Here is a 25,758-nt window from a genome sequence, read left to right as displayed (position 1 = left end):
CAGTGGGCCTGAAGTTCTTGAGGTCCGTTGGGTCTTTGGAGGGTTTCTTTAGGAGGTGTTTGACTTCAGCATGCTTCCAGTTCTCTGGGAATGTTGCGGTCTCGAGGGAACAGTTAATCATTCGACGTAGACCAGGTGCAATGGCTATGGCTGCCCTGTGGAAGATATGGGGCGGGCAGGGGTCTGAAGGTGCTTTGGAGTGGATGCTTTTCATGGTCTTTAAGGTTTCTTCTGTCTTGAGTGGGGTCCAAGTAAGTAGAGTCTGTTGGGTGGCATTGCTGGGAGTGGGGTTTGAGGCAGTGTAGAGGTCTTGGGCGTCAAAGTTATCGTACCTTGTCTTGATCTTGAGGTGAAAAAAGGAGCTGAGTCTATTGCAGAGGTCTTGGGAGGGAGGGACGTCACTTGTTTCGCTGTTTGTTTAGCAAATTCCTGTTTGATGGAGGAGAGTTCCTTGGAGTTGTGGGAGTTGGAGAGGATTCTGTCTTGGAGGAAGTTCTAATTTGTGGCTTTGAATTGATGGTGTGCTATGGTGACTGTTTTGTAGGTGGGACGTATTTCCGGGGATTTGTTGTTTCTCTGCTTCTTTTATAGTTGTCGACATGAGCGCTTGGATTCTTGGAGTGTTGTGGAGAACCAGTTTGCTTTCTTGCTTTGTCATTGTGTATACTTCTGGAGGGGGGGCGAGTGTGTTGGTGCAATTGGTGATCCATTGGTGGAGTTTGCTTGCCGCGGTGTTGGTAAATGTCAGCCCTACCCTTTTCAATGTATATGTTCAGCCACTGGCGGAGGTAGCCCATAGCTTTGGTCTCACCATGGTGTCATACGCCGATGACACGCAGCTGGCGGTGGCACTCAATGGTGATTCCAATATGGATGCCCCTACCTTTCAGTCAGCCCTCAAAGCTGTGGCAGGCTGGATGGCGAACAACCGACTCCAACTTAATGCCTCTAAGACCGAGGTCATTATTTTTGGTAGGGAAAGCGGACTCTGGGGAGATCAATGGTGGCCATCTGAATTGGGCCCTGTTCCCACCCCCGTTGCCGAAGTCAGAAATATTGGGGTGTGGCTCGACAACAAACTCTCCTTCACATCCCATACTAAGCGTGTAGCTGGTACATGTTTTGGTGCCCTGCAGTGCCTTCAACCCATCTTCAAGTTTTTTGATGCGGATACCAGACAGATCATAGTCCAAGCTCTGGTTCTTACCAGATTGGACTATGCCAGCTCTCTATTTCTGGGTGTGAATCAGGCAGAATTAGCTCGCCTTCAGAGGGTGCAAAACGCGGCGGCCAGGATGCTGGTCGGCCTCCCGAAGTTTGTGTCTGCCCGCCGCACTATCCAAGACCTCCACTGGTTGCCTGTGGGGCAAAGAATTAAGTTTAAAGCTCTTTGCTTAACTTTTAAAATTCTTAAGTCTGCCTCCCCTCCTATCCTCTCGCAGACAATCCAGCACTATGTTCCTTCCAGAGCCCTCCGTTCCTCAGGCTCAAATCTTGCCATTGTGCCACGCTTTAAAAGAGCAAGAATGGGCGGTCGCTCTTTCTCAGTGTTGGCGGCAGCTCTCTGGAATTCCTTACCTGCTACTCTCTGCTCCATTCCCGATCTGCTCCCTTTTAGGAAGGCACTGAAAACCTTCTTATTCTCTTCAGTTTAGTTTTCTCGCTTGGTTTACTTCTGTTGTGTTGTGTTTTACCATCTCCGGAAAGCGCCGGGAAGCCTCTTGGCTGCGGCATCTGCGCGCTATACAAGCTAAAATAACATAACATAACATAACAGTTGTGTGGGAGGCTGCCCGCGTGCTTGTGTGCTGTGTGATAACTTAAGAAGGAATGGATGCAGTGGTAGTCAGTCCAGAGCAGTTCCATGGTGTGGCTGAAGAAGATGCTGTTTTGTCCTGTAAAGATGGGGTCGAGTGTGTGCCTGCTGTGTGAGTGGGGGGCGGAGACAAGTTGCTTCAGTCCTATGTTGGTGAGGTTCTCTAGGAGGGCGGTGGTGTTGGGGTCATTGTGGTTGTCCAGGTGGAAGTTTAGGTCTGTGAGTAGTATGTAGTCTCTGGAGACGAGGGCGGTCAGCAATGATGTTGGTGAACGGAGAGTGAGGGCTAGGTGGTCTGTGCACGAGGGTTCCGTGGAGCGTTGTTTTGGAGTTGGTCTGGATCTGAAAGTGGATGTGTTACATATGGGGCGAGGCATCCTCTTGATTGCTGGTTGTCATGTGGAGGGAGCTTTGTGGATGATGGAGATTCCTCATCCTGGGCAGGTGGGGTGGTGTTTTCTCAGGATCTTGTATCCATCGGGGATGGCAGTGTGGTGAGCTGGCATTGGTCCAGGTCTCTGTGAGGAAGGCAACGTTGGATGCGTGAGAGCTAAGGAGGTCCCAGATTTCTATGGCGTGTCTGTGCTGCAGCGAGCGTACATTGAAGAGGATGAAGTTCAGTGACTTATGTTCACTGATGTCCGGTGGGCTGGGTCCTGCTGCTGGGTGAAGGTGCGGCAGCAGTGTCTGCAGGAGATCGAGACTTGAGTGTTGCTCAATGACGAGAGGTGGCAGTGATCTTGCTCTTGATCTTCCTGCCGTGCAGCAGCTGCCATTAAGTAGGGGTTGGGAGGAGGGTGGTCAGCTGGGAGGTGTGAGCGGGAGCAAGATGCTGGGGGGGAGGGGCAACAGGGGCAGCACAGCAGGGAGTGCAGGAAAATACAATAGAGAGAAAACAGATGGAGCAAAACAGAGGAGTAAAAGAGAAAAGGGCAGTCAAAGAGCAAAAGGAAAAAAACAGGCACAGAAACCTGAAAACATTGCAGAATAAAAGAAGAGCAGGGTGCCCTTTCATTTGACCACCATGGATGAGACATAGAAAGGAGCCTGCGGGTGGAGGAGGGCCTCAAACACCTACCTGACACAGAGCTTGGTCTCCAGGGCAGTCCCACAATGGTGGAGCTGCACGGGGAGAGCAGTGATACCAACCAGGTAGTTCAGTGGTCTTGCTAACATACATCCCCCACCCCACCCACATCCACATCCTCATGCTCATCCGCATCCACCCCCACATCTACCCCCACATCCTCATCCACCCCCCATCTACAAAGACCGCTCTAAATGGACAAATGCTACACCTGCTCGCCACACTCTGCCATACATACACTTAGAAACACACCTACAATACTTCTAACACAACGACCACTGTCACATACCATCCCCATGCCAAAACTTGCTTCCTCAGACCTGACTCCTCAGCAAAGTGAAGCAAAGCACATTCCAGAGACAAGTGTGGTGCATTGTAGATACCGTTCAAAACAAGTAACAATGCACATCCTGGACAGGTAGAAAAAATACGCCTACCTCAGACTAGAGATATGGGGCCACTCACAGTGGGCTACCACTGGTCAAACTAGCAACCTGATGCCCTTTGAGGATGCGCTAGCGAAGCCTGTGAGGAGAGAGACCCCCGTTGCAGGGATTTCCTCTCAGTCCTTTGCAGAAGGAGGGTGGTGAACCTGAGGTCCAGGGGATCAAGGTAGGCCACTTTGAAACCGTGTGGTAGGGGCTGAAAGGTAGTGGCTGATCCAAAACACAAGCCTTGCCTAGCTGTTGAAGTACTAGACACAACAGAGTGTGAGACCTGAAATCCTTTGTGTGGTCTTCCCCCAAATGTTTTGCCTTCACCCCTCCTTTTTTCTGAACTTTGTTTTTGTTGATATCTAGGGCTATGTGCGCTTTACCTCTGCTAACCAGTGCTAATGTGCTTGTGCACTCTGCCTAAAACATGGTAAAAGTGGGTTACACCTTATTGGCACACTTACTTTACTTATACCTCCCCTGTATATGCTACTGTGTGTGTCCAGGGCCTGGGCCTGTAAATCAAATGCTACTAGTGGGCCTGCAGCACTCATTGTGCCACCCAATAAAGTAGCACTTAAACATGTCTCAGGTCTATCATAGATATTTCGCCCTGGCAAAATCAACCTTTTTCCATGCCTAAACCTTCCTTTTTCATACATATACCACTGCTAAGGTCAGCCCTGAACAGCCCAGAGGCCAGAGTGCATTGTTTTAAAAAGTGGGACATGCTAAATTTTACATTTAAACTTAGAGAAAAACTCCAAAATTCGTTTTCCTCTACTGTAAGGCTTACCTATCCCATAGGATGACATTGGGCTACCTTACAGGATTTTCTTTTTAAAAACAAAAATATAAATGCCTGCCATGGAGAAGGGTGGGGGGGGGGCGTTATTTCTATTTTACCGTCCATCACACCAGGTTTTCCCTGGTGGTGACAGACAGTAAAAAAACAAAAAAAGTGACAATATCTCCGCCCATCCTAATTTCTCCAACAGCCCTTACGCTGTAGGGCCATCGAAGAACTTTTGCTATAGCGGTGACGGAGTAGTGCCCGATGTAACCAAACCTATGGACTGCCAAATTAGGCAGTATAGGTACTCAGTCACTGTTGCAACAGGGTACTGATACCGCCAAGATATAACTCAGGCGGTTAGTTCACTTGGGAAGCCAGGGCCGGATTCCAGGTCTCCTGCTGTGACATATATAACAAACATCTCCAAGAGAGCTTCCTTCATGTACAGACATTTGTCGTCTGCTCCACCTGTTTGTGTCATTTAACCGTGATTGTGCATTTTCTATTTCAAAAGGTGATTTTTTTTTCCTGGTTTGATCGTCTCATCTCTTTAATTTTCAGAGTGGCGCCGTAGCAGTCTATTTGCAGGTAAGGCTCACCATTCCTTACTGATACACCAGGCTCCCACCCCCTCCTGCGATTCCCAAAGACTTCAAATAAGTGGAGCATAGGATATTTGGTCTCTCATTCACCGGTGTAGCCACAGGATATCTGGGAGCTCCATCACAGGTGTAGCCACAGAATGTCTGACATCTCACTCACAGGTGTAGCCATAGGATGTCTGATATTTTACTCAAAGGTGTCCAGAAGACCCTAAGATTTATAAATCAAAGGAAATGCGACAGTCTAAAAGCTTTTTTTATATTTATGAAACACATATGCTAATTTGCAAAGTGTGTCTGAATTGGTGAATGAGTTTAGAAGTGGATTAGGCTTCTTGAAAAAAGAAAACCTCTTTTTTTTGTGAAAAACCTTTATTGTTCATTTCAGCAATAGTACATACATAGGCCTACAACCACAGGGGCCGGCAGCCACTAAAGTTAGACGTAAATATGGTATTGTAGAACACAACTCTTCAGCCGACAACCCAGGGGTTCGGCAGCGATTCAGCATACAGTTCGTATTAGTCTGAGAGAAAGTAGACTACCGTGTCTGCGAAGACCTAAACAGTACAAGGAATGCTCGGCTAGGGAGACTGCGACATTTGCGGACTATCTACGAAAGGGGGAGTACACACCTCCCCCTGGTATGAATTCCATTGGTTCCAAATTTTACCCCATTTCCTCGGTCTGCCACGAGCGACATACACCGTTTTTTCCCGAAACATGCACCAGTCCATGTTTTCCTTCCAAGCTGTGACTGTGGGTGCTCTTTGGGACCCCCACAATTGTGCTATGTCCCTCTTTGCTATCATGTTCCCAAGGGTAGCCCATTGAGTCTGTGCAACATTGTAATCATTCGGTTCCCAGACATTCAGCAGGCAACGCCGGGCTTCAGGCAACAACGAAACTCCTGTAACCTCTTCCATAACTGCATGTACACGGTTCCAAAACACAACCACTTCCGGGCATTCCCATATGATATGAAGGAAAGTACCCATTGAACCACACCCATGCTTACGCAATCCATCCACAGAATGACCCTTACGGAGTAGACGGGGGCCCGTTATATAAATCCGGTGTAGGATCTTTAGTTGCACCAGCCGGAGACGGACCCGGATCGCGATCTCTTTAGGAGAGGATATCGCAGCCTGCCAATCCTCATCATCCAATTCCAGCCCATCGCTGGTCCAAGCCTCCCGGAGTTGCACAAGTAAATCTGTATGGTCGTTAATTAGTTTTTTATATATCAAAGAAATGGTGCTGTCCGGAATATGTCCGTCCAGTACCCGATCTTCGAGAGGGGAAGATTCCGAAATCGCGACCCCGGCCAGAAAAACCGAGCACAGCGCATGGCGGATTTGCATATAGCGAAATAACTCCTTGTCACTAAGCTCATATTCCAACTGTAGCTCCTCAAAGGTCTTAATCCTATCTTTAATCCAAAGATCTCCGACCCTACAAATACCGATGAGATACCACTTCTCAAAGCCCTTAGTTTTCCATAAGCTACCCAATCTTTCAGCGACGTAGAGCGGGGTCGCCCAGGTCAATTTATCCGACCACTCCATTGCTGTATTCGCACTATGCCACACTCGTACTGCAATCTTGGTGGCTCCCAATAGCTTCCTTCCAACCGATTTAGCGTAGAGCGCCCTGTAGTAATCTCCACCCGGCAACTGCCACTTATCCATTTCAAACGCGGGATTTGGCATGGGGCCATACATTGCATGATTGATTGTGCACAATTGAGATGCCCAGTAATAGCGCCTGTTATCCGGTAGTGCGATGCCCCCGTCGTACCAAGGCAATGTCAATTTAGCCAGGGCGATACGAGGACGCCCGCCCCATATTAACTGCCTCTGTAAACTCTCTACCTCACGGAAATAACTCGCCGGTACAGGATCAAGCGTGTTTTGAAGGGCGTATAAAAACCGTGGCAAAGACATCATCTTAAAAAGGGCCGCCCTCCCAAGAGGGGACAACGGCAGACCACACCAGGCCGCCACGTCAGATTTCAGCCGCCGGAGCGGGGGAAGCAAGTTACACTCATATCGGACAGCAGGGTCCAGTGAGATGAAGATCCCCAAATATTTAAAACCAATCTGTGATACCTGTACGGCAGGGGGGCACATCTCCAGTAAGGACATAAACACAGGATTTAGTCCAGTTAATCACCAGATCAGAATTCTTCCCAAATGAGTTAAGCACGTCAAACAATACTATTAATGACTTCCGGGGGGATGTGAGGTACAGCAAAATATCATCCGCGTAGAGTGATATTCGATCTTCGAAATCAGGGGTCCACCTAATACCCTTAAGCGATGGCTCCCACCGCAGCCAAGCGGCTAGGGGTTCCAAGGCAAGGGCGAAGAGCAATGGAGACAATGCGCACCCCTGCTGCATGCCCCATCTGAGAACAAAGGACTCAGAGAAACTACCATTCACCCCAACCTGGGCCATTGGTTCCTCATAAAGGAGTTTAACCCAGCTAATAAACCCTGGGCCAAAACCAAACTTTGCAAGAGCAGCCCACAGGTATGGCCATTCCACTGTGTCGAAGGCCATTGTGGCATCCAAGGAGACCAAGATGGCCGGTTCACGCAGCGACTCCGCTCTCGCCAGGACGCCATGAAGGCGACGCAGGTTCAATGCGGTATTGCGATGCGGGATAAACCATGACTGATCTGGATGTATCAAATCGCTGATCACCTTTATCAGTCGGTTCGCCAGCAGTTTTGCCAAAAGTTTAGGTTCTGCATTTAAAAGTGATATTGGCCTGTAAGACGTACATCGGTCCCGAGGTTTCCCTTCCTTATGGATCACGACCATGGATGCAAGTCGTTGATCCCAGGGAAGGGAACCAACGTCTCGTGACTCCAAAAACATCCCACGGAGATACGGCGCCATTCTGTCTGGACGTAGCTTGTAGAGCTCGATGGGGATACCATTCGAGCCCATAGCTTTTCCGGAGCGGATGGAGCGGATGGCGATTGCTACTTCATCGTCAGAAAACTCCGCATCCATCAGCTCTCTATCAGAATCGGATAGACAAGGCAGTGCAATATCTCGTAGCAACAAATGCGAGTCTTCTTCCGGCCTGTCTGAGACTGGCGCATATACCTTTTGAAAGTGTTCAGCGAAACATTCCACTATCTCCACAGGGTCCACAACTCGCACTCCAACCATTCTCTCAATCACAGGAACCACACAACTCAATCTCTCCTTTCTATTCAACCAGGCAATCAGCTTCCCCGCTTTGTCTCCAACATCATACAGCCGTCCCTGCTGCTCACGATTCATAGCTTTAGCGGCATCAGTCACCAGGGCCCTATAGTCAAGTTGTTTGAGGTAAAGAACGTTCCACTTATCATGCGTGATACTAGACTCCAATACTCCCTCCAGCTCAGTTATTTCGGCCTCCAGCCGTATCACCTCCTCATTGTTTCTTTTCTTTGCACAAGCAATCAACGACAGTGCCTGACCACGGATTACCGCAGTGAGATTAAGGAGGACACCGACCCCACATTTTCGGCAAAATAATGGTCTATAGACTTGACGAAGCCAACCCGGGTCTTAGGGTTATGAAGATGCCAGGGATTGATCGGGGCCACTCGACCTTCGGCGCCCAACTGTATATCAATAGAAAGCCACAGTGGGGAGTGGTCCAAGATACCCCTGGCCAAGTGCCTAATCTCCCTCACCGAGACGGCCTGCGCCGCTTGCATGAGGACATAATCAAGCCTAGCTAGGCTACCATGTGCACCTGAGTGAACAGTGTACTGTGCCTGTCCCGGGTGCATCAGTCTCCAGCAATCCACCAGACCCAGTGTCTCCAAGAAGTCACCCAACCAAGACTGCGATCTCGCAAGATCCCTGGGAGGGCTGCGGTCCTCCCTACTACAGACAACCGAGTTGAAATCTCCGCCCATAACAAAAATGCCCTCAGGGAGTCCCAACACTATTCACCCCAAATCAGTAAAGGTCATTGTTTGCAGGCCTGGTGGAACATACACAGAGAGTAAGGAGATTGTCTTCCCTTCCCACCTGCCCGTGATGGCGGCATAGCATCCCCTGTCATCCAGAATTGTATCATCTAATTCCAGGGGAAGGGAACTCCTAACTAGAATACCCGTCCCCCTAGATCCAGTGGTGAATCCCGAGTGTGCAACTAAGCGATAACCCCGCCGATTCATGGCATGGCACGTATTTCCTATCAAGTGTGTTTCCTGCAGTAATACTACATCTGGGGAAAGACGTCTCAAAAGCTGTAATACTACTCCTCGTATTATCCTGTCACCCAAACCGTTAACATTCCAACATAGTACCCTAAACCCCCGACCCCCATCCCAGAAATAAGGGCAGGTTCCACCCCACAGCGAACAGGTCACCCAAATCAGAATATACAACAATGCATTGCCTCTAGACAAAAGAAAACCAAACAAAGTCCCCCCCCCACCCCCAAAGGAATCCCCTGAACACATCCCCCCACCCTGCACCCCTGCGTTAGACTAAATAGCCACCCCAACTTGAAGTGTGCCTGTCGTCCTGACATAAAACTAGTCTACAAGAAGAAAAAACCCTGGAAGGAGGGAGAGTCCCGTCCCCCTTACCACCTCTGGGTATTACACCAGTTGCATTTACAAATACGAAAGTCATAAGACCACAGCTGTGAGTTCCGTGCACTGCTCGGGCCGGTTACCACTCCTCATTCTTGTTCCAACGGGCCACCCTCTGCGCCCCCAGAGTGTTCCGGGCGGTCTCAGTGCACCGGCAAAGTGTCAAGCCAGTCACTAACGTTTTCAGGCCGATCAAAGAAGAACGTTCATTTGTTGTACTCAACACGAAGCTGAGCAGGAAAAAGCATTGCATACTTCAATCCCATGCCTCTCAATCTCCGTTTCGCCCCCAAGAATCCCATCCTTTGTTTCTGAACGGATTGCGTGAAATCCGGGTAGAAGCTCACCGTCGTATTCTCGAATTTCGTGGGGCTACTGGCCTGCGACACCTGCAGGATAGCATCTCTATCTCGAAAGTTAAAGATTCTGGATATTATGGGCCGTGGAGGGGCGCCTGGTTTATGCTCTCCACCCGGAACTCTGTGCGCACGTTCCACAGCAAAAAAGTTACTGAGGCCCTTGGGGGCCAGATGATTCAGAATAAGGTCTTCCACGAGAAGGTCTGTGGTCAACTCGGTGGACTTCTCCGGCACACCTATGATACGAACGTTATTGCACCTTGCCCGAATTTCATAATCTTCCAGGCGGCGGGCAAATAAGTCGTTGGAGGACCGTAGATTGCGAACCTCCGTTTGCAAATCGGACATATGGGTCGTGAGGCTGGCTGTCTTTATGTCTAGAGACTTGACCTTTTCATTGGTCTTCGCCAGGTCCGTCCTGATCAGGTTGACGTCTATAGCCACTGTGTCGAGCTTTAGGGCCAAAGTCTCATATTGTTGGCCTATGGATGTCTTCATGCCCGCAATGGCGCCCATGACGTCTCGCAAAGTCAAATCATCCGTTGCCTCGGAGCCATCTCCGGCCTCTTCCAGAGTTCTACTTGCACCACTGGGGGATCCTTTAGGCTGGGTGTAGCGATCCATAACATTTGATTGAATGGTGCCTCCTCGGTGTGTGATTTTGGTCTTCCGCTTCTCGCTGTCTGGCTTGCCTGCCATGTTGAGCGATATGCCCCGGAGGGGCCTCTGGGACCTGGTAAGAATGTCTCCTCACAAGTCAGTCCTGGGAGAGTCTTGATATGAGACGTGACAAGAGACCACACAATCCGGCAAGTTAGATCGTCAGTACCAAGTGTGATTGCGAGGTTTAGTCCGTGGGCACCAAATTTGCGATTTGCTCTCCCCTGAGGCGGAAGCCGGGGGAATCTTTCTATACCTGTCAAGACTGATAATTAGTACACCTCCTCGCTGACTTCAAAGGACGGTTTTTAAAATTTGTAAAATATTTTAAAAAGCGCAATTTTAACTTGACATTACCTCGTGGGTGAGATTACTTCACCAGAGGTCTCCGTTTAGTTGCCAGGCAAAGCGCGCTGCTAGAAGGCGCCCTGACCTCACCTGACCCTCCCGAGGCGCCATCTTGGTGAGGGAAGGTCAGCGCTGCAGTGGATAGAACCCTCCCGCCCTCCCAGGATACTTAAGGCAGGGACAGGGTCGGTAAAGGTAATTTGCGATTTGCTCTCCCCTGAGGCGGAAGCCGGGGGAATCTTTCTATACCTGTCAAGACTGATAATTAGTACACCTCCTCGCTGACTTCAAAGGACGGTTTTTAAAATTTGTAAAATATTTTAAAAAGCGCAATTTTAACTTGACATTACCTCGTGGGTGAGATTACTTCACCAGAGGTCTCCGTTTAGTTGCCAGGCAAAGCGCGCTGCTAGAAGGCGCCCTGACCTCACCTGACCCTCCCGAGGCGCCATCTTGGTGAGGGAAGGTCAGCGCTGCAGTGGATAGAACCCTCCCGCCCTCCCAGGATACTTAAGGCAGGGACAGGGTCGGTAAAGGTAATTTGCGATTTGCTCTCCCCTGAGGCGGAAGCCGGGGGAATCTTTCTATACCTGTCAAGACTGATAATTAGTACACCTCCTCGCTGACTTCAAAGGACGGTTTTTAAAATTTGTAAAATATTTTAAAAAGCGCAATTTTAACTTGACATTACCTCGTGGGTGAGATTACTTCACCAGAGGTCTCCGTTTAGTTGCCAGGCAAAGCGCGCTGCTAGAAGGCGCCCTGACCTCACCTGACCCTCCCGAGGCGCCATCTTGGTGAGGGAAGGTCAGCGCTGCAGTGGATAGAACCCTCCCGCCCTCCCAGGATACTTAAGGCAGGGACAGGGTCGGTAAAGGTAATTTGCGATTTGCTCTCCCCTGAGGCGGAAGCCGGGGGAATCTTTCTATACCTGTCAAGACTGATAATTAGTATACCTCCTCGCTGACTTCAAAGGACGGTTTTTAAAATTTGTAAAATATTTTAAAAAGCGCAATTTTAACTTGACATTACCTCGTGGGTGAGATTACTTCACCAGAGGTCTCCGTTTAGTTGCCAGGCAAAGCGCGCTGCTAGAAGGCGCCCTGACCTCACCTGACCCTCCCAAGGCGCCATATTGGTGAGGGAAGGTCAGCGCTGCAGTGGATAGAACCCTCCCACCCTCCTCCGCCTAATTATGAATAAAAACATGGCACCATCCCGCCCGCGCAGCGGGCGGGCGCAGCGGGCTCGCCGACGGCGCGCCGACGGCGCGCCTAAGGCAAGCCCGTCTGTGCCCGTCCACGCCGGGACCGGGCCGAGGGCCACGACCCCTGGCCCGACTCGTACAGATGCAAGCACGGTCTACCCCATGACGCTCTCCTCAATCTCAGAATACCAAGGAATCATGCTTGTGCCACATTCGATCTTTGTAACACGCATAATGAAATCCAACAATGTTGCCCCCACTGCCTTTATACGACATTGCGTCAAGGTGAAAAGAACCCCCTAAAACAAAAACTTAAATCGAATAATGTTGCCTTAGCCCTCATTAATGCACGGTCCCTATGTAAACATAGCCAAGAAATCGCCGACCTGATAACAGATTCAAAGTTAGATGTACTTTTCATTACAGAGACTTGGACAGATGACTCGTCCGGCCCGGACATGGTCTCTGCCACACCTACAGGCTACAAAGCCTATAGACAAGATAGACCTAGACAGAAAGATAGACCTAGACAGAAAGGTGGAGGGATCGCCATTATAGCTAGAGAAAACCTGGAGGTAATAGTGACTCAAATACATGATACCTCGTGCGAGGCCATGATGTTTTCTATTAAACTTAGCCAACAATTCAACTTTAAAGGGCTTCTTACATATAGGCCCCCAGGAGTCAAAACTGGCTTCTTAACGAGTATTAGTACACACTTGGAATCTCTAGCATTAGAGGACTCGATCACAGTATTAGGTGATCTGAACTTCCACCTAGACAATAATAACCATAAGGAGACTCAAGTTCTCATTGCGGATATGGAAGTCCTGGGGTTACATCAGCTGGTTACTTCACCTACTCACCAAGCTGGACACATTTCGGATGCTATATTCTCAAGTGCCCAGGGGCTCCATGTACGCGACATCCTTCCGCTGCCATGGACAGACCATTATGCGGTTTTCTGTACCTTGACTATGGATAAAAAAACAGTTACAGCTATTTCTCTTCCCCAGTCTATATCCTTTAAAGCTTGGCACAATGTCAACCAGCTGGACCTAAAAAACCACCTGGATGATACTTGCCCGCTAATCTCGGCTAACCCCAACTTGGCCATACAACAACTCCACGACTGGTTGGGACATGCCATGAACTCATTAGCTCCCACTAAGAAATTATCGAAGAACAGGTCCACCCCTACCGCACCATGGTACACGGATGAACTAAAAGCACAAAAACAACAGAACAGATACTGGGAAAGACAATGGAGAAAGTCTTATGACCCAACAAGTAAAACTAAATACAAGGATGCATTGGCAACATACAAAGCCATGATTATAAAGGCAAAAAAAGAGTACTATATGATGCAAATTGAGCAGGCAAAGAACTCTAGTAAAAAATTATATGATATAACTAAAGTGCTCTCGGGCAATACCCCTGATCTGACCCCACCTCAAACCCAAGACATGTGTGATGCCCTGGCCAACTTCTTTTTCACGAAGGTGGATGATATTTATCAACCTTTTTTGGCCACAATCACGCACACTAAGGTTCCCAATATTAGTCAGGAGGACTCAATACCGACAGTAACTTCATCCTTCACGGACTTTCTACCACTGACAGAAGATCAGGTATTAAAAATTATGTCGACAATCAAAGCTGGATCCAAGCTGGATCCTTGTCCACTATCGGCGCTCTTACCGGTGATGGACTCGATCATACCAGTCCTGACACAAGTCTGCAACTCCATCCTGCTCTCAGGGATATATCCCCTTAATCTAAAAACCACACTGCTCAAACCACTGTTAAAAAAACCAGGAGCCGATAAGTCAGAACTAAAAAACTATCGACCCATTGCCAGTCTCCCGTTCATGGCCAAAGTGGTGGAAAAGGCCATGAACTTACAATTAACTGAGTATATAGAAACCCATAAGAAGTTAGATGATACTCAGTATGGTTTTTGGAAATACCATGGGACTGAAACTGCCCTTATTAAAGCATCCGAAGATATAAGAATAATAAGAGACCAAGGCGGTACAGCGGTGTTGGTACTGCTGGACCTTTCAGCAGCTTTCGACACGGTCGACCATAGTATTTTGGTCGACCGTGTCGGAAAAATAGGCATCTCCTCCACAGAAAGAGCTCTCCTCGCTTCCTTTCTCTCTGAGAGAACGCAGGCCGTCACTCTTGGCCCCTACCAATCTGCTAAATTGTCACAACCGTGTGGGCTACCTCAAGGCTCATCCCTGAGTCCGACACTTTTTAATATCTATGTGTCGGACCTGGCCAATGTCATCAAGGCACATGGGATGAGCCTAACCTCCTACGCGGACGACACTCAATTGGTGATGGCTATAAGAGGTGATGGAGAGGAGGTAGCTAAAAGATTCCAGAGAGGACTGACGGAACTAGGTGAGTGGATGGCAGCGAATTGCCTAAAACTTAACTCGGAAAAAACCGAGGTAATGATTTTTGGACAACTCTCACCAGAATGGCCTGCCTCGTGGTGGCCCCAAACTTTTGGTGCCCCCCCCAATCCAGTGACTAAAGTAAGGAACTTAGGAATACTTTTTGACAACCATTTAAATTTCATGGACCATGCTAGCAAAGTGGCCTCTATAGCCCATCACAAACTACGCATGATTCGAAAGATAAGTCCTTATCTTCCTACTACCGCCATTAAAACTCTGGTGAGCTCACTAGTCCTGACATCCCTAGACTACTGCAATGGGCTTTTTATCAACTCCCAAGTTAGAGTTATAAAAAAAACTGCAGACCATACAGAATGCAGCAACACGTCTTATTCTGGGAATTCCTAAGTTTGCTCCTCTCTCCGACGCCATTCCTAAACTACACTGGCTGACGATTCAGAACAGAGCTAGATTTAAATCACAGTGCATTGTTTACAAAGCACTAAATAAACAGGGCCCGCAGTTCCTTAAAGACCACCTACGTCCTTATCAACCTATACGCCATTTGCGTTCTACCAACAGCAACCAACTAATGGTACCCCGCACCAAAACTGTGATGTGGGGAGACCGACGGTTTGTGGTAGCAGCTTCCAAACTGTGGAATACTCTACCCCAGGACATTAGAGCATGTCCCACTCTACTCCAATTCCGCAAAAAATTGAAAACTTGGCTGTTCAATAAATAAGTTCTCGGTATAGAATAGTGGTCTGAGCAAGGCAGCTTAACATCTAGCTGGCAAATTAATCAGCGCCAAGACACCCTAGGGTATATGCTGCGCTTTATAAATGCCAATAAATAAATAAAAATAAATAAATAAAGCAGGGCGGTGGTAGGCTTCGGTAGAAAAATCCAAAAACGAAACCGAAAGTCCATCCAGGGGCACAAGTCAGCTCCCACTGACCGTTGTTGTTCAACTACCACCTAGGTATCACGGAGACTCGAGTCCCTGGCTGCTCCCCGGAGTAGGCCACCAATATTCAGAGTGGAATAAGTCCGGTTCCTGGCATACAAATCGATTTCTGAAAACAGCTATTATATCAGCTGGGTTATGTCCTTAATAACCCCTCGTCGTCATCAGGATTAGTGACAGGATATATGCGGGAGGCGGCGAGGGTCTCTGGTGGCCTGTGCTCCCGCGACCATCTTGGTTGTGCGCTAAGCTCCTCCCTAAATAAAACCTTTTTAATGCAGTCCCATTTCTGTCTATATTGAAAACTAAAAACATTTTTCCCCAAAAAGCTGCTGTACAATTTGCAATTCTTTTTTTTTCAAATTAAATCTTTGTTCATCAGGCCCTTCAAAAGCAACAGATTATGAAATGTTCCCATGTAATAGATACTTGTGGCCTTTCCTTGCAACTGCTGAGGACTTTATTCCTAGACAGCCAATGACAAGAGGCCTCATTCACACCGCCGTTTGAAGTGCTTTAGACCTGGCAAGGCGCATGGAAAGCGCTATATAAACATACAATATAATGTGCATTTCTAAGGGCTTTATGTAGAGCTCGGCAGACAGAGTTCTGGTCAAAACATGGCGGATGCTCTGTCTGCGAGATTATCAGGGCCATATAATGCACATATGACACAATGGGTCGGACGTCCGCCATGATTGCGATGAATTACCCAGTTCCTTAAACGCTAAAGAAGGGCCTTAGTCTGTATCACACATGCAAAGTACTGATAGAAAGTAACTTTGCAATGGTAAATCCTTTTACTCGTGTGCAGTAGTGCCTCACAATGGTGTAATATTTTGTGGAAGTAAATGCCACCCAACCAGTGATGAGGGTGAAGGTCCGGAAGCGGATTCCTTTATGAGCTTGTAGCCACAACCTCAAGTGGTTGTGGATATTTCCAAACTCCTCCCCTGCCGGTTGCTAAACTACAAATGGTCGGAGATTTAAGGTGCCAATAGCAAGGGTAGATCCCATTCCGAATGGAGAGAGGAACAGAAACTTCCAGATTTAGTGGGCATGTAGGGTAAGGTATTTTCTTCCTGGGGAAATTAATTTCACAGATAGAAACAAAAATAGTTATTTCATGCACAGTAGAACACCACATACAGCTATGCTGCAGGAAAACTCTGCACACAAGAAAATCCGGAATTCACAAACATTTATTTGAATGACGCCTGGACATGCACAACTGGCTGTGCTTTTTACGCTTGCTTTTGGCAAGTTTTGAAAAGTCCCCCAAAGTTCTAAAACTGCACCTGTACAAGGGTAAAACCTTGAAGGTGCAGATTTAGAACTTCATGTAAGATTTACACCACAGGTGTTAAAGGGTTCATTTAAGGCCACTTAAGTCCAAACAGAAGATCCAATAGAGAAAAGCTTCCTAGATTTACTGACAACTGAAGACCCAGCCCAGAGAAGCTTCTTGGAGTGAGGAACTATCAAAAGAATCTTCCTAGAATTACTGATGACCGAAGAACCAACCAAGAGAAGCCTCCTAGAATTACTCATGAATGAGGAACCAACGGAGAGAATCTTCATCGAATTACTTACGACCGAAGAACAAACAAGAGAAGATTCCTAGAATTACTCATGATTGTGAAACAAATTGAGTAAAGCTTCCTTGAATTACTGATAACCCAATAACCAACCAAGAGAAACCTCCTAGAATTACTCATGAGTGAGAATCCAACTAAGAGATGCCTCTTAGAATTGCTCATGAATGAGGAACCAACTGAGAGAATCTTCATAGAATTACTGACAACCAAAGAACTAACGAGAGAAGCTTCCCAGAATTGCTATTGACCAAAGAACCAACCGAGAGAAGCTTCCTAGAATTACTGACAACTGAAAATCCAACCACAAGAAAATTGCTAGAATTACTCATTAGTGAGGAACCAACCGAGAGGAGCTTCCTAGAATTACTGTTGACTGAAGAACCAACTGATAGAAGATTCCTAGAATTACTGACAACTGAAGATCCAACAGAGATAAGATTACTAGAATTACTGACCACTGAAGAACCAACCGAGAGAAGCTTCCTAGAATTACTCATGAGTGAGAAACCAACCCTGAGAAGCTTCCTACAATTATTGATTACTGAAGAACCAACAAAGAGAAGCTTCTTAGAATCACTCATGAGTGTGAATCCATGAGTGTGAATCCAATCAAGAGAAGCCTCATAGAATTGCTCATGAGTGAGGAACCAATAGAGAGAAGTTTCCTAGAATTACTGTTGACCGAAGAACCAACCAATAGAAAGTTCCTAGAATTACTGACAACTGAAGAACCAACTCAGAGAAGCCTCCTAGAATTGCTCATGATTGTGGAACCAACCGAGAGAAGCTTCATAGTATTACTGATGTTCGAAGAACCAACCGAGAGAAGCTTCCTAGAATTACTGATGACCAAAGAAACAACCACAAGAAGCCTCCTAGAATTACTCATGAGTGAGGTACCAACCGAGAGCAGCTTCTGAGAATTACTGATAACTGAAGAACTAACCGAGAGAAGCTTCCTAGAATTACTGATGACTGAAGAACCAACCGAAAGAAGCTTCCTAGAAGTACTGATGACTGCAGATCCAACCGAGAGATACCTCGTAGAATTACTCATGGGTGAGGAACCAACTGAGAGAAGCTTCATAGTAGTACTGATGACCGAAGAACAAACCGAGCAAAGCCTCCTAGAATTACATATGAGTGAGGAACAAACAGAGAGAAGCCTCGTAGAAGTACTCATGAGTGAGGAACCAACTGAGAGAAGCTTTCTAGAATTACTGATGACTGAAGAACCAACAGAGAGAAGCCTCCTAGAATTATTGATGACTGCAGAACTAACTGAGAAAAGCCTCCTAGCATTACTCATCCAACTCTTCTTCCCAGCATTGCTGCAGTGGATGAAGTTTCTAAAAGTCACAGCGGTGGCTGGAAACCCAACCATCTAACAGAAAAGCTAATGTCCTCTTTGGATATGAAATTGAAAAAGCCATAATTGTGCAACATAGAATCCCTAAGGGCTCCTGACGTGTTTAGTTTTTTTTAATGTTTAAGTTCAGCCTCTAACCAGCTGTTGTTGAAGTGTGATGTTGCGTTCCAGAACTATGCAGATAATATGCAGTTGGTTCTCCTTCTGTTTTAGAACCCTTACAGAGGTGGAACATGTATGGATGAAGTACTCAAAAAACCTAAGGCAGACCCAAGAGACCTAAAGAACTTCCGGCCCATCTCTCTGCTCCCCTTCCCGGCCAAGGTCATCGAGAAAACCGTCAACAGACAGCTAACCCGATACCTCGAAGAAAACAGAATCCTGGACCTTTCCCTGTCAGGGTTCCGCAGCATCCACAGCCACAAGACTACCCTCATGGCCGCCACCGATGACATCTGGACCCTGCAGGACAACGGCAAGACCGCATCACTCATCCTCCTACACCTCTCTGCCGCCTTCGACACCGTCTGCCACCGCACACTACGCGCACGCCTCCACGTCGCAGGGATCCGAGACAAGGCTCTGGATTGGACCACCTCCTTCCTCTCCGGTAGAAGCCAGAGCGTCCTCCTCCCCACATTCTGTTCCAAAGCCTCTGAGATCATCTGAGGCATACCCCAGAGATCCTCTCTCACCCCAACGCTGTTCAACATTTACATGGCCATGTTCGCACACGTAGCCCGACAGCATGACCTCAACATAATCTCCTACGCCAACGACACTCAACTGATCCTCTCCCTCACCAAGGACCCCATCACCGCCAAAGCCAACCTTCACAAAGGAATGAAGGCCGTCACCATCTATATGAAGACCAGCTGTCTGCAGCTAAACTCGGACAAGACAGAGGTCCTCATCCTCCGCTCCAACCCTTCAGCCTGGGATGTCTCCTGGTGGCCGATGGCACTTTGGGAAGCCCCGACACCCACCGACCATGCACGCAACCTGGGAATCATCCTCGACTCAACGCTCCAATGACAAGCTAGTCAACGCCGTCTCCTCCTCCTGCTTCAACACCCTCTGCATGCTCCGCAAGATCTACAAAGGGATCCCGACAGATACAAGAAAGACGTACCACGGCACGGCCACATCACCCCTCACCTGAGAAACCTGCACTGGCTCCCCGTCAACAAGAGGATATCCTTCAAGCTCTTCAACCACGCACACAAGGCAGCCTACAAGACTGGCCCAGCCTACCTCAACAGACTGCTCTCCTTCTACATCCCCAAGTGCCAACTACGCTCCGCCGACCTCTCACTCGCCACCGTCCTGCGCATCCAAAGAACAACCAGCGGTGGAATATCCTTCTCCCACGCTCACCAAGACATGGAACACCCTCCCACTGAGCCTACGACAGACCCAACACCTGCTGACCTTCAGGAGGATACTCAAGACCTGGCTGTTCGATCGGTAGTGCCCTCCCTACCCCCTAGCGCCTTGAGACCCGAGTGGGTATGTAGTGCGCTTTACAAATGATTGATTGATTGATTGATTGAGGTCTATAAATGAATGAAATCAAGTTGGCCGTGTCACAATAAGTCAATTAAATAATTCCTTGTGATCGTCCCAGAAAATTGGTTGACACAAAATGCTTCATCTACAGCTCATTTACCGTTGGAAATACAGCAGGTTGCCTATTTTCATATCACGAGTAGACAAATGCTGCAACTAGATCATTTTTCTCTAAAAAGAATGACTAAACACAGACATTGTTGATTGTATTCAACTTTAAAGCTTTATCATCCTGCTTGTAATTCCATCTTCTTCACTTTAACTATTTGAAATTACTGGCCATATCTACTTTTGAAGGAAATTGATACATTTTTAATTACCTGTCATTAAAGATTTCTAATAACTATGGCATGCACCAATCGCTCTCCGTAGTGTTCCTCTCGTGGCAGACCCCCACAGCGGGGTCACATTGCACCTCACTGTTCCTGAACATTCTCTCTTCTTGCAGAATTGGCAATATTTATCTCTCTCCCTATAGGCAGGGTGGCATCTAGGGACTTCAAGAGCGGTGAACAGTTTTTGCAGCCAGGGGTAGACTAAGGTGATGTTCCCGTACATCTTGAAAGCTTACTATCCGAAGTTACCAGCTCTGGTTGCCATGAGTACTCCCTTCCTTGACCATAGAGATCTTGGAAATGAAAAGAAATATGGGTCAGTGGATTCCACTTTCACGCAGTGAATCGCAGACTGGAGGTGTGTATCCACTGTCCATACTAGCAGAGGTTGGCAGGGGTAGATCTTCTTTCAAGAGTCCTCTGCAGGCTGCCCTTCAGACACAGCCTTTGTGTAGAGTGATGCTTCTCACCGCAAGTAATCTCAATCCTTGCAAACCCACAACAGAGGCACAAAGAGGTTTGGGCCTTCTGAACCTGGCTGCCATTAGCCATAATGAATGGATGAGCAAGAAAAGACAAAATGCTTGTCTTCCGAAAGGGGTCCTCTTGCTCAGCAGAGCCTGCATTCCCACCCTTCACCTTCACTAACTGCCAAAGTGCAAAGTTTCAAGAAGACTAATCAGCAGCTCCATGCTCTGAAAAGGGCCTTACTGATGTTCTGAAGGAGCCTTGTGATATCTTTCTTCCCTTCATGTCTAGGTCTTCTCCCTCCAGCTTCAGGGATGTCAGTAATACACTTCCACCGTCTGGGAATGCAAACTCCAACCCATCCTGTGTAAACACCTTGCCAGGGACATAAAAAATGGATCTCACAAGCCAACATTACTGGATCGCACGCATGCGCAGATGCATATACCACACAGGCCACTTACACAAACAAGCACCACATGTACTTGGGAAGCTACCGCTGGGATCTCGGTAAGCACCTTCAAGTGTCACATTACATGAGTGACCCAGTGGGCCTCCACTCCAATGACACAGATAAAGATATATGGTCACAAGAGTGGATTCCAGAACACTAAGTGCTAAACCCATGAAAGGAACATTAGTCAAATGATGTGTGCTAAGTGCGACCCAGCGGGTCACAGGACAGGTCCAGAGCCGCACTTGTGTCAAGTGACAAGCCTGAGCCTCTGCTCACACACTAGAGGAATGTGAGGCTAGGGCCAATATCAACATACAGGATACACGTAGTTGGGCACTCTGGGCAGAAACACACTTATAATGTCTCCTGCATGGCTGCACACCATGTAGGGGACATTCCAACGCCAACAGTGAACATCAGATCTCGCGTCCCATAAATTACAGCATCTCCTGTCACAGCGGTCTGATCTTGAGCTACCTGCTAAACCACAAGCTTTTTATACTGTGCTACTGTAAATATAAAGTGTGTGGACAATACAAAACAATTAATGTGTTAACCCCTTAAGCGCTGCCGTCTGCCAACGGTCGTCGCGAGCACTACCTTGCCAGTGCTGCGCACGACCATTGGCCGACGGGCCAGCGTTCGTTATTCGAACGTTCAGCACTGGGTGCTGAACGTTTGACGCAGCTAAGAGGTTAATACAACTTGCTAGTTTTCCAAGATGTTCATGAGTGTTAGATGTCAGAATTGTACATGCCTAAGATAATGTAAATTCATTTTCTCATACATTATCTATACATTGTTTATAAAAGAAAGCATCTATAATAGTGAAAACAATTCTACAAACGGGTCAAATATCCTGAACCTGAAAACATTCATAACATAAAGAACAAAAAAAAAAAAAGATTATAGACTGCCAAGGTGGAGTTGCCAAAAATACTAGGTCTATTCCCATTTAAAAGAAAATCCTGAAACAAGCCTGAGGTCTTTGAGCGTTGTAGAGCCAGAAAGGTTCCTATAGTTTATGCTGAATTACATTTAGAAAACAAGGACTTTTCCTCCAAGGTTCTGAGGTTCGGTGATGCTTGGTTCAATTTATCTCATACACTGTTAGTGATTTCTCATATCCATTCACAATTATTTCCCAGAATTCCCCCCAAACGAGTACAAATCCATGAGCGCCTCTCTCTTCACATGGGAGCCTTGTCTAACTTCGCGTTCTCTGTATACCAGAATGCAAACTTCTGCCATGAAATCCTTTATTCATGCAATATGTTGGCCTCAGGGTAGATCCACAGATCTACTGAAAATGCACTAGACCATTTTTGGACATTCAAGCTCATGATATGTTTATGAAGTTTCATGAGTTTATAATCTAGGCTTTTGGAGAGTGAGTTAGTCATTACTGGCTGGAGTGATGATTTGAAGTGTTTGTGATATGCCTCGTGTTTTGGTGAATGATGATTTGAGGTTTGCTGTTTCTCTGGTGTCTCTTTCCTCTCTGCTGCAGATGGTGTTGTGCTGGGTAATTGGAGTGAAAGTTTGCTGCTCCTCTGATGTCTCTTTTCTATTCTGCTGTACATGACGTGTTAGGGTGATTGATGATGTGACTTTGCTGCTCCTCTGATGGTGTCTCTTTTACTCACTGCTGTTGATGGTGTGTTGGGGTGATTGATGGTGTGAAGGTTTTCTGCTCCTCTGGTGTCTCTTTCCTCTCTGCTGCAGATGGTGTTGTGCTGGGTAATTGATGGAGTGAAGGTTTGCTGCTCCTCTGATGGTGTCTCTTCTTCTCTGCTGTACATGACATGTTAGGGTGATTGATGGGTTGACGGTTTGCTGCTCCCCCTATGGAAGCTCTTTACCTCACTGCTGTAGATGGTGTGTTAGGGTGATTAATGTTTTGAGGTTTGCTGCTTCTCTGGTGTCTGTTTTCCTCTCTGCTCTGGATTGTGTGATGCTGGGTAATTGATGGTGGGAAGGTTTGCTGCTCCTCTGTTGGTGTCTCTTTTCTTCTCTGCTGTACATGACATGTTAGGGTGATTGATGGTTTGATGGTTTGCTGCTCCTCTGATGGTGTCTCTTTTACTCACTGCTGTAGATGGTGTGTTAGGGTGATTGATGGTGTGGAGGTTTTCTGCTCCTCTGGTCTCTGTTTTCCTCTCTGCTGTGGATTGTGTGATGCTGAGTAATTGATGGTGTGAAGGTTTGCTGCTCCTCTGATGGTGTCTCTTTTCTTCTCTGCTGGTCATGATGTATTAGGGTGATTGATGGTGTGAAGGTTTTTGAGGAAAAAATCCGTAAAATCTTAACAGGTCTGCAGGACCCACGGAATTCCACCACTGAGGAGGGAGCTCCGGAGGAGGCGGCCAGTCGACCCCTGCAGAGGGTCACTCACCTCTGTCAGGAAGCTCCGGCCACGCCCTCTAGTCGACCCCGACCAGATGAGCAGCCCCCCAGCTTGGGAGCTCCAGCGGCGGAAGCAAGTCGACCCCAGCTGAGTAGCTCTCCTTCCCTTCTTTTAGATCAGGCCCTCAGCTTGGGAGCTCCGGCGACTGTGGCCAGTCGACCCCAGCTGAGTAGCTCTTCTCTTTCAGCCCTGGATTCAGCTCTCTGCTTGGGAGCTCCGGCGATTGTAGCCAGTCGACCCCAGCTGAGTAGCTCTTCTTCTCCCTCTGTGGATCCGGCTTTTTGCCTGGGAGCTCCGGCGATTGTGGCCAGTCGACCCCAGCAGAGTAGTCCTCTTCCTTCTTCTGTGGAGCCAGCTCTCACCTTGGGAGCTCCGGCGAATGAGGCCAGTCGACCCCAGCTGAGTAGTCCTTTTCCTTCTTCTCTGGAGCCGGCTCTCAGCTTGGGAGCTCCGGCGAGTGAGGCCAGTCGACCCCAGCTGAGTAGTTTTCCCCTTCCCTCTCTGAAGGAGTTCGGCGATTTAGCCCTTACGATTTCATCTGGTTCGCCTCTGGATCCTCTTCCTCCAAAACTATGGAAGGTGTTTCAAGAGGATCTCTTCCGGCCTCTGCATGCCATCTGCTGCCAGTCATTTGAGACAGCTATTGTACCAAGTTGCTGGAAGAAGGCAGTGGTATCTCCGCTTTTAAAAAAACCTACGCTCGACCCTGCATGTCTTTCTAATTACCGGCCAATTTCCCTGCTTCCTTTTCCGGTTAAAATCATGGAAAAATTGGTCACCCGCGCTCTGTCCGGCTTCTTAGAAGGGAACACCTGGTTGGATGAGACGCAATTCGGCTTTCGCCCAGCGCATGGGACGGAATCCGCGCTGGTGACCGTGCTAGACAATCTGCGGGCGCGAGTCGACAGTGGTCGGGCAGCATTCTTGGTGCTGCTCGATATGTCGGCCGCGTTCGACACGGTCAGCCATCCCACCTTGATCTCTAGGCTGGAAGAATGCGGGGTCAAAGACAAGGCCAGGGATTGGTTAATCTCCTATTTGGACTGCCGTCAACAACGGGTTTCGTTACCCCCCTTCAGTTCAGAGGAGCGGAGAGTGGGACAAGGAGTACCTCAGGGCTCAGCCATCAGCCCTATACTCTTTAATATCTACCTCCGCCCTCTAGTCCAGCTCATTAAATCCTTTGGTATCTCCGCATTTAATTATGCGGATGATACCCAGCTGGTCTTCTCCCTGGAGGGACAGGATGCAGTCACATTGGAGACTTTTCACCGGTGCATGCAGGTGACAGCGGAATGGCTCCGTTTGAACTCTTTACAGTTCAACGGAACAAAGACAGAGGTCTTGCACTGCTCTACCGATTGAGTTCCTCGAGATCTCCCAGCTGATTTCTGGCCTCCGTCCTTCTCAGAGACGGTGTCAGCTGCACAATCAGCGCGCAATCTAGGCGTTACTTTTGGGCCCAACTTGCAGCTGGATCTACATGTAAAAAAAGACCACCTCCACATGTATGATGCTGATTCGTATGCTGCGTAAGGTTCTACCTCTCCTCCCTGAGCGAGCCAGACCAGAAGTTGTGCGTTGTACCATCCTAAGTCGACTTGACTACTGTAACGCACTACTTCTGGAGGCCCCGGTAACACTTCTGGGCAAGTTGCAAAGGGTGCAAAATATTAACTCGCCCTCTCTCGCCCCTACCATAGCTCTTCTACGGCAGCGCTGCGAGAACTTCATTGGCTGCCGGTCCATCTGCGGGTGCGCTACAAAGCAGCGTGTATTGTGTTCAGGGCTATTCATGGCCTGGGCCCCATCCCTTTGCGGCGAATGTTTGCCTGGTATCGTCCATCTCGAGCTCTACGCTCCTCGTCGTCCAGGCTACTGGTAGTCCCGCGATTCCAGAGAGTGAGGATGGGTGGCCGCTCGTTCAGAGTAGCGGCAGCCAAACTCTGGAACTCTCTGCCAATATCCTTGAGAAGCCTTGAAGATCTCCTAGCTTTTAGAAAGGCTCTGAAAACTCACCTTTTTCCCAGGATAGGCTGAGCTACTGTTTTCGCTGGATTATGGGTCAAAGCACCAGGATGCCCTTGGTGGTGACAGGTCGCGCTATACAAGTATGCCACAATACACAATACAATACAATACAAGGTTTGCTGATCCTCTGATGGTGTTTGTTTTCCTCCCAGCTGTAGATGGTTTGATGCTGAGTAATTGAGGGTGTGAAGATTTACTGCTCTGCTGATGGTGTCTCT

The 25,758-nt window shown here is 48.0% G+C and overlaps 1 protein-coding gene across 3 annotated transcripts in view; it reads left to right on the top strand.

The window, feature by feature from the left end:
* The window catches only part of LOC147693272 (E3 ubiquitin-protein ligase TRIM39-like), a 79,583-nt gene that overhangs the window by 49,977 nt on the left and 3,848 nt on the right, over positions 1–25,758 (top strand). For all 3 annotated transcript variants that reach the window (XM_086933665.1, XM_086933666.1, XM_086933667.1), the window contains one exon: positions 4,695–4,721. In XM_086933665.1, the coding sequence (XP_086789791.1) occupies positions 4,695–4,721 (27 nt within the window). The remainder of the gene's footprint in view (positions 1–4,694; positions 4,722–25,758) is intronic.

The sequence above is a fragment of the Lissotriton vulgaris genome, chromosome 8 (assembly GCF_964263255.1).
Source record: "Lissotriton vulgaris chromosome 8, aLisVul1.2, whole genome shotgun sequence".
Lineage (NCBI taxonomy): Eukaryota > Metazoa > Chordata > Amphibia > Caudata > Salamandridae > Lissotriton > Lissotriton vulgaris.
The sequence above is the reverse complement of the archived record's forward strand: the minus strand, read 5'-3'. Positions and strand labels throughout refer to the sequence as shown.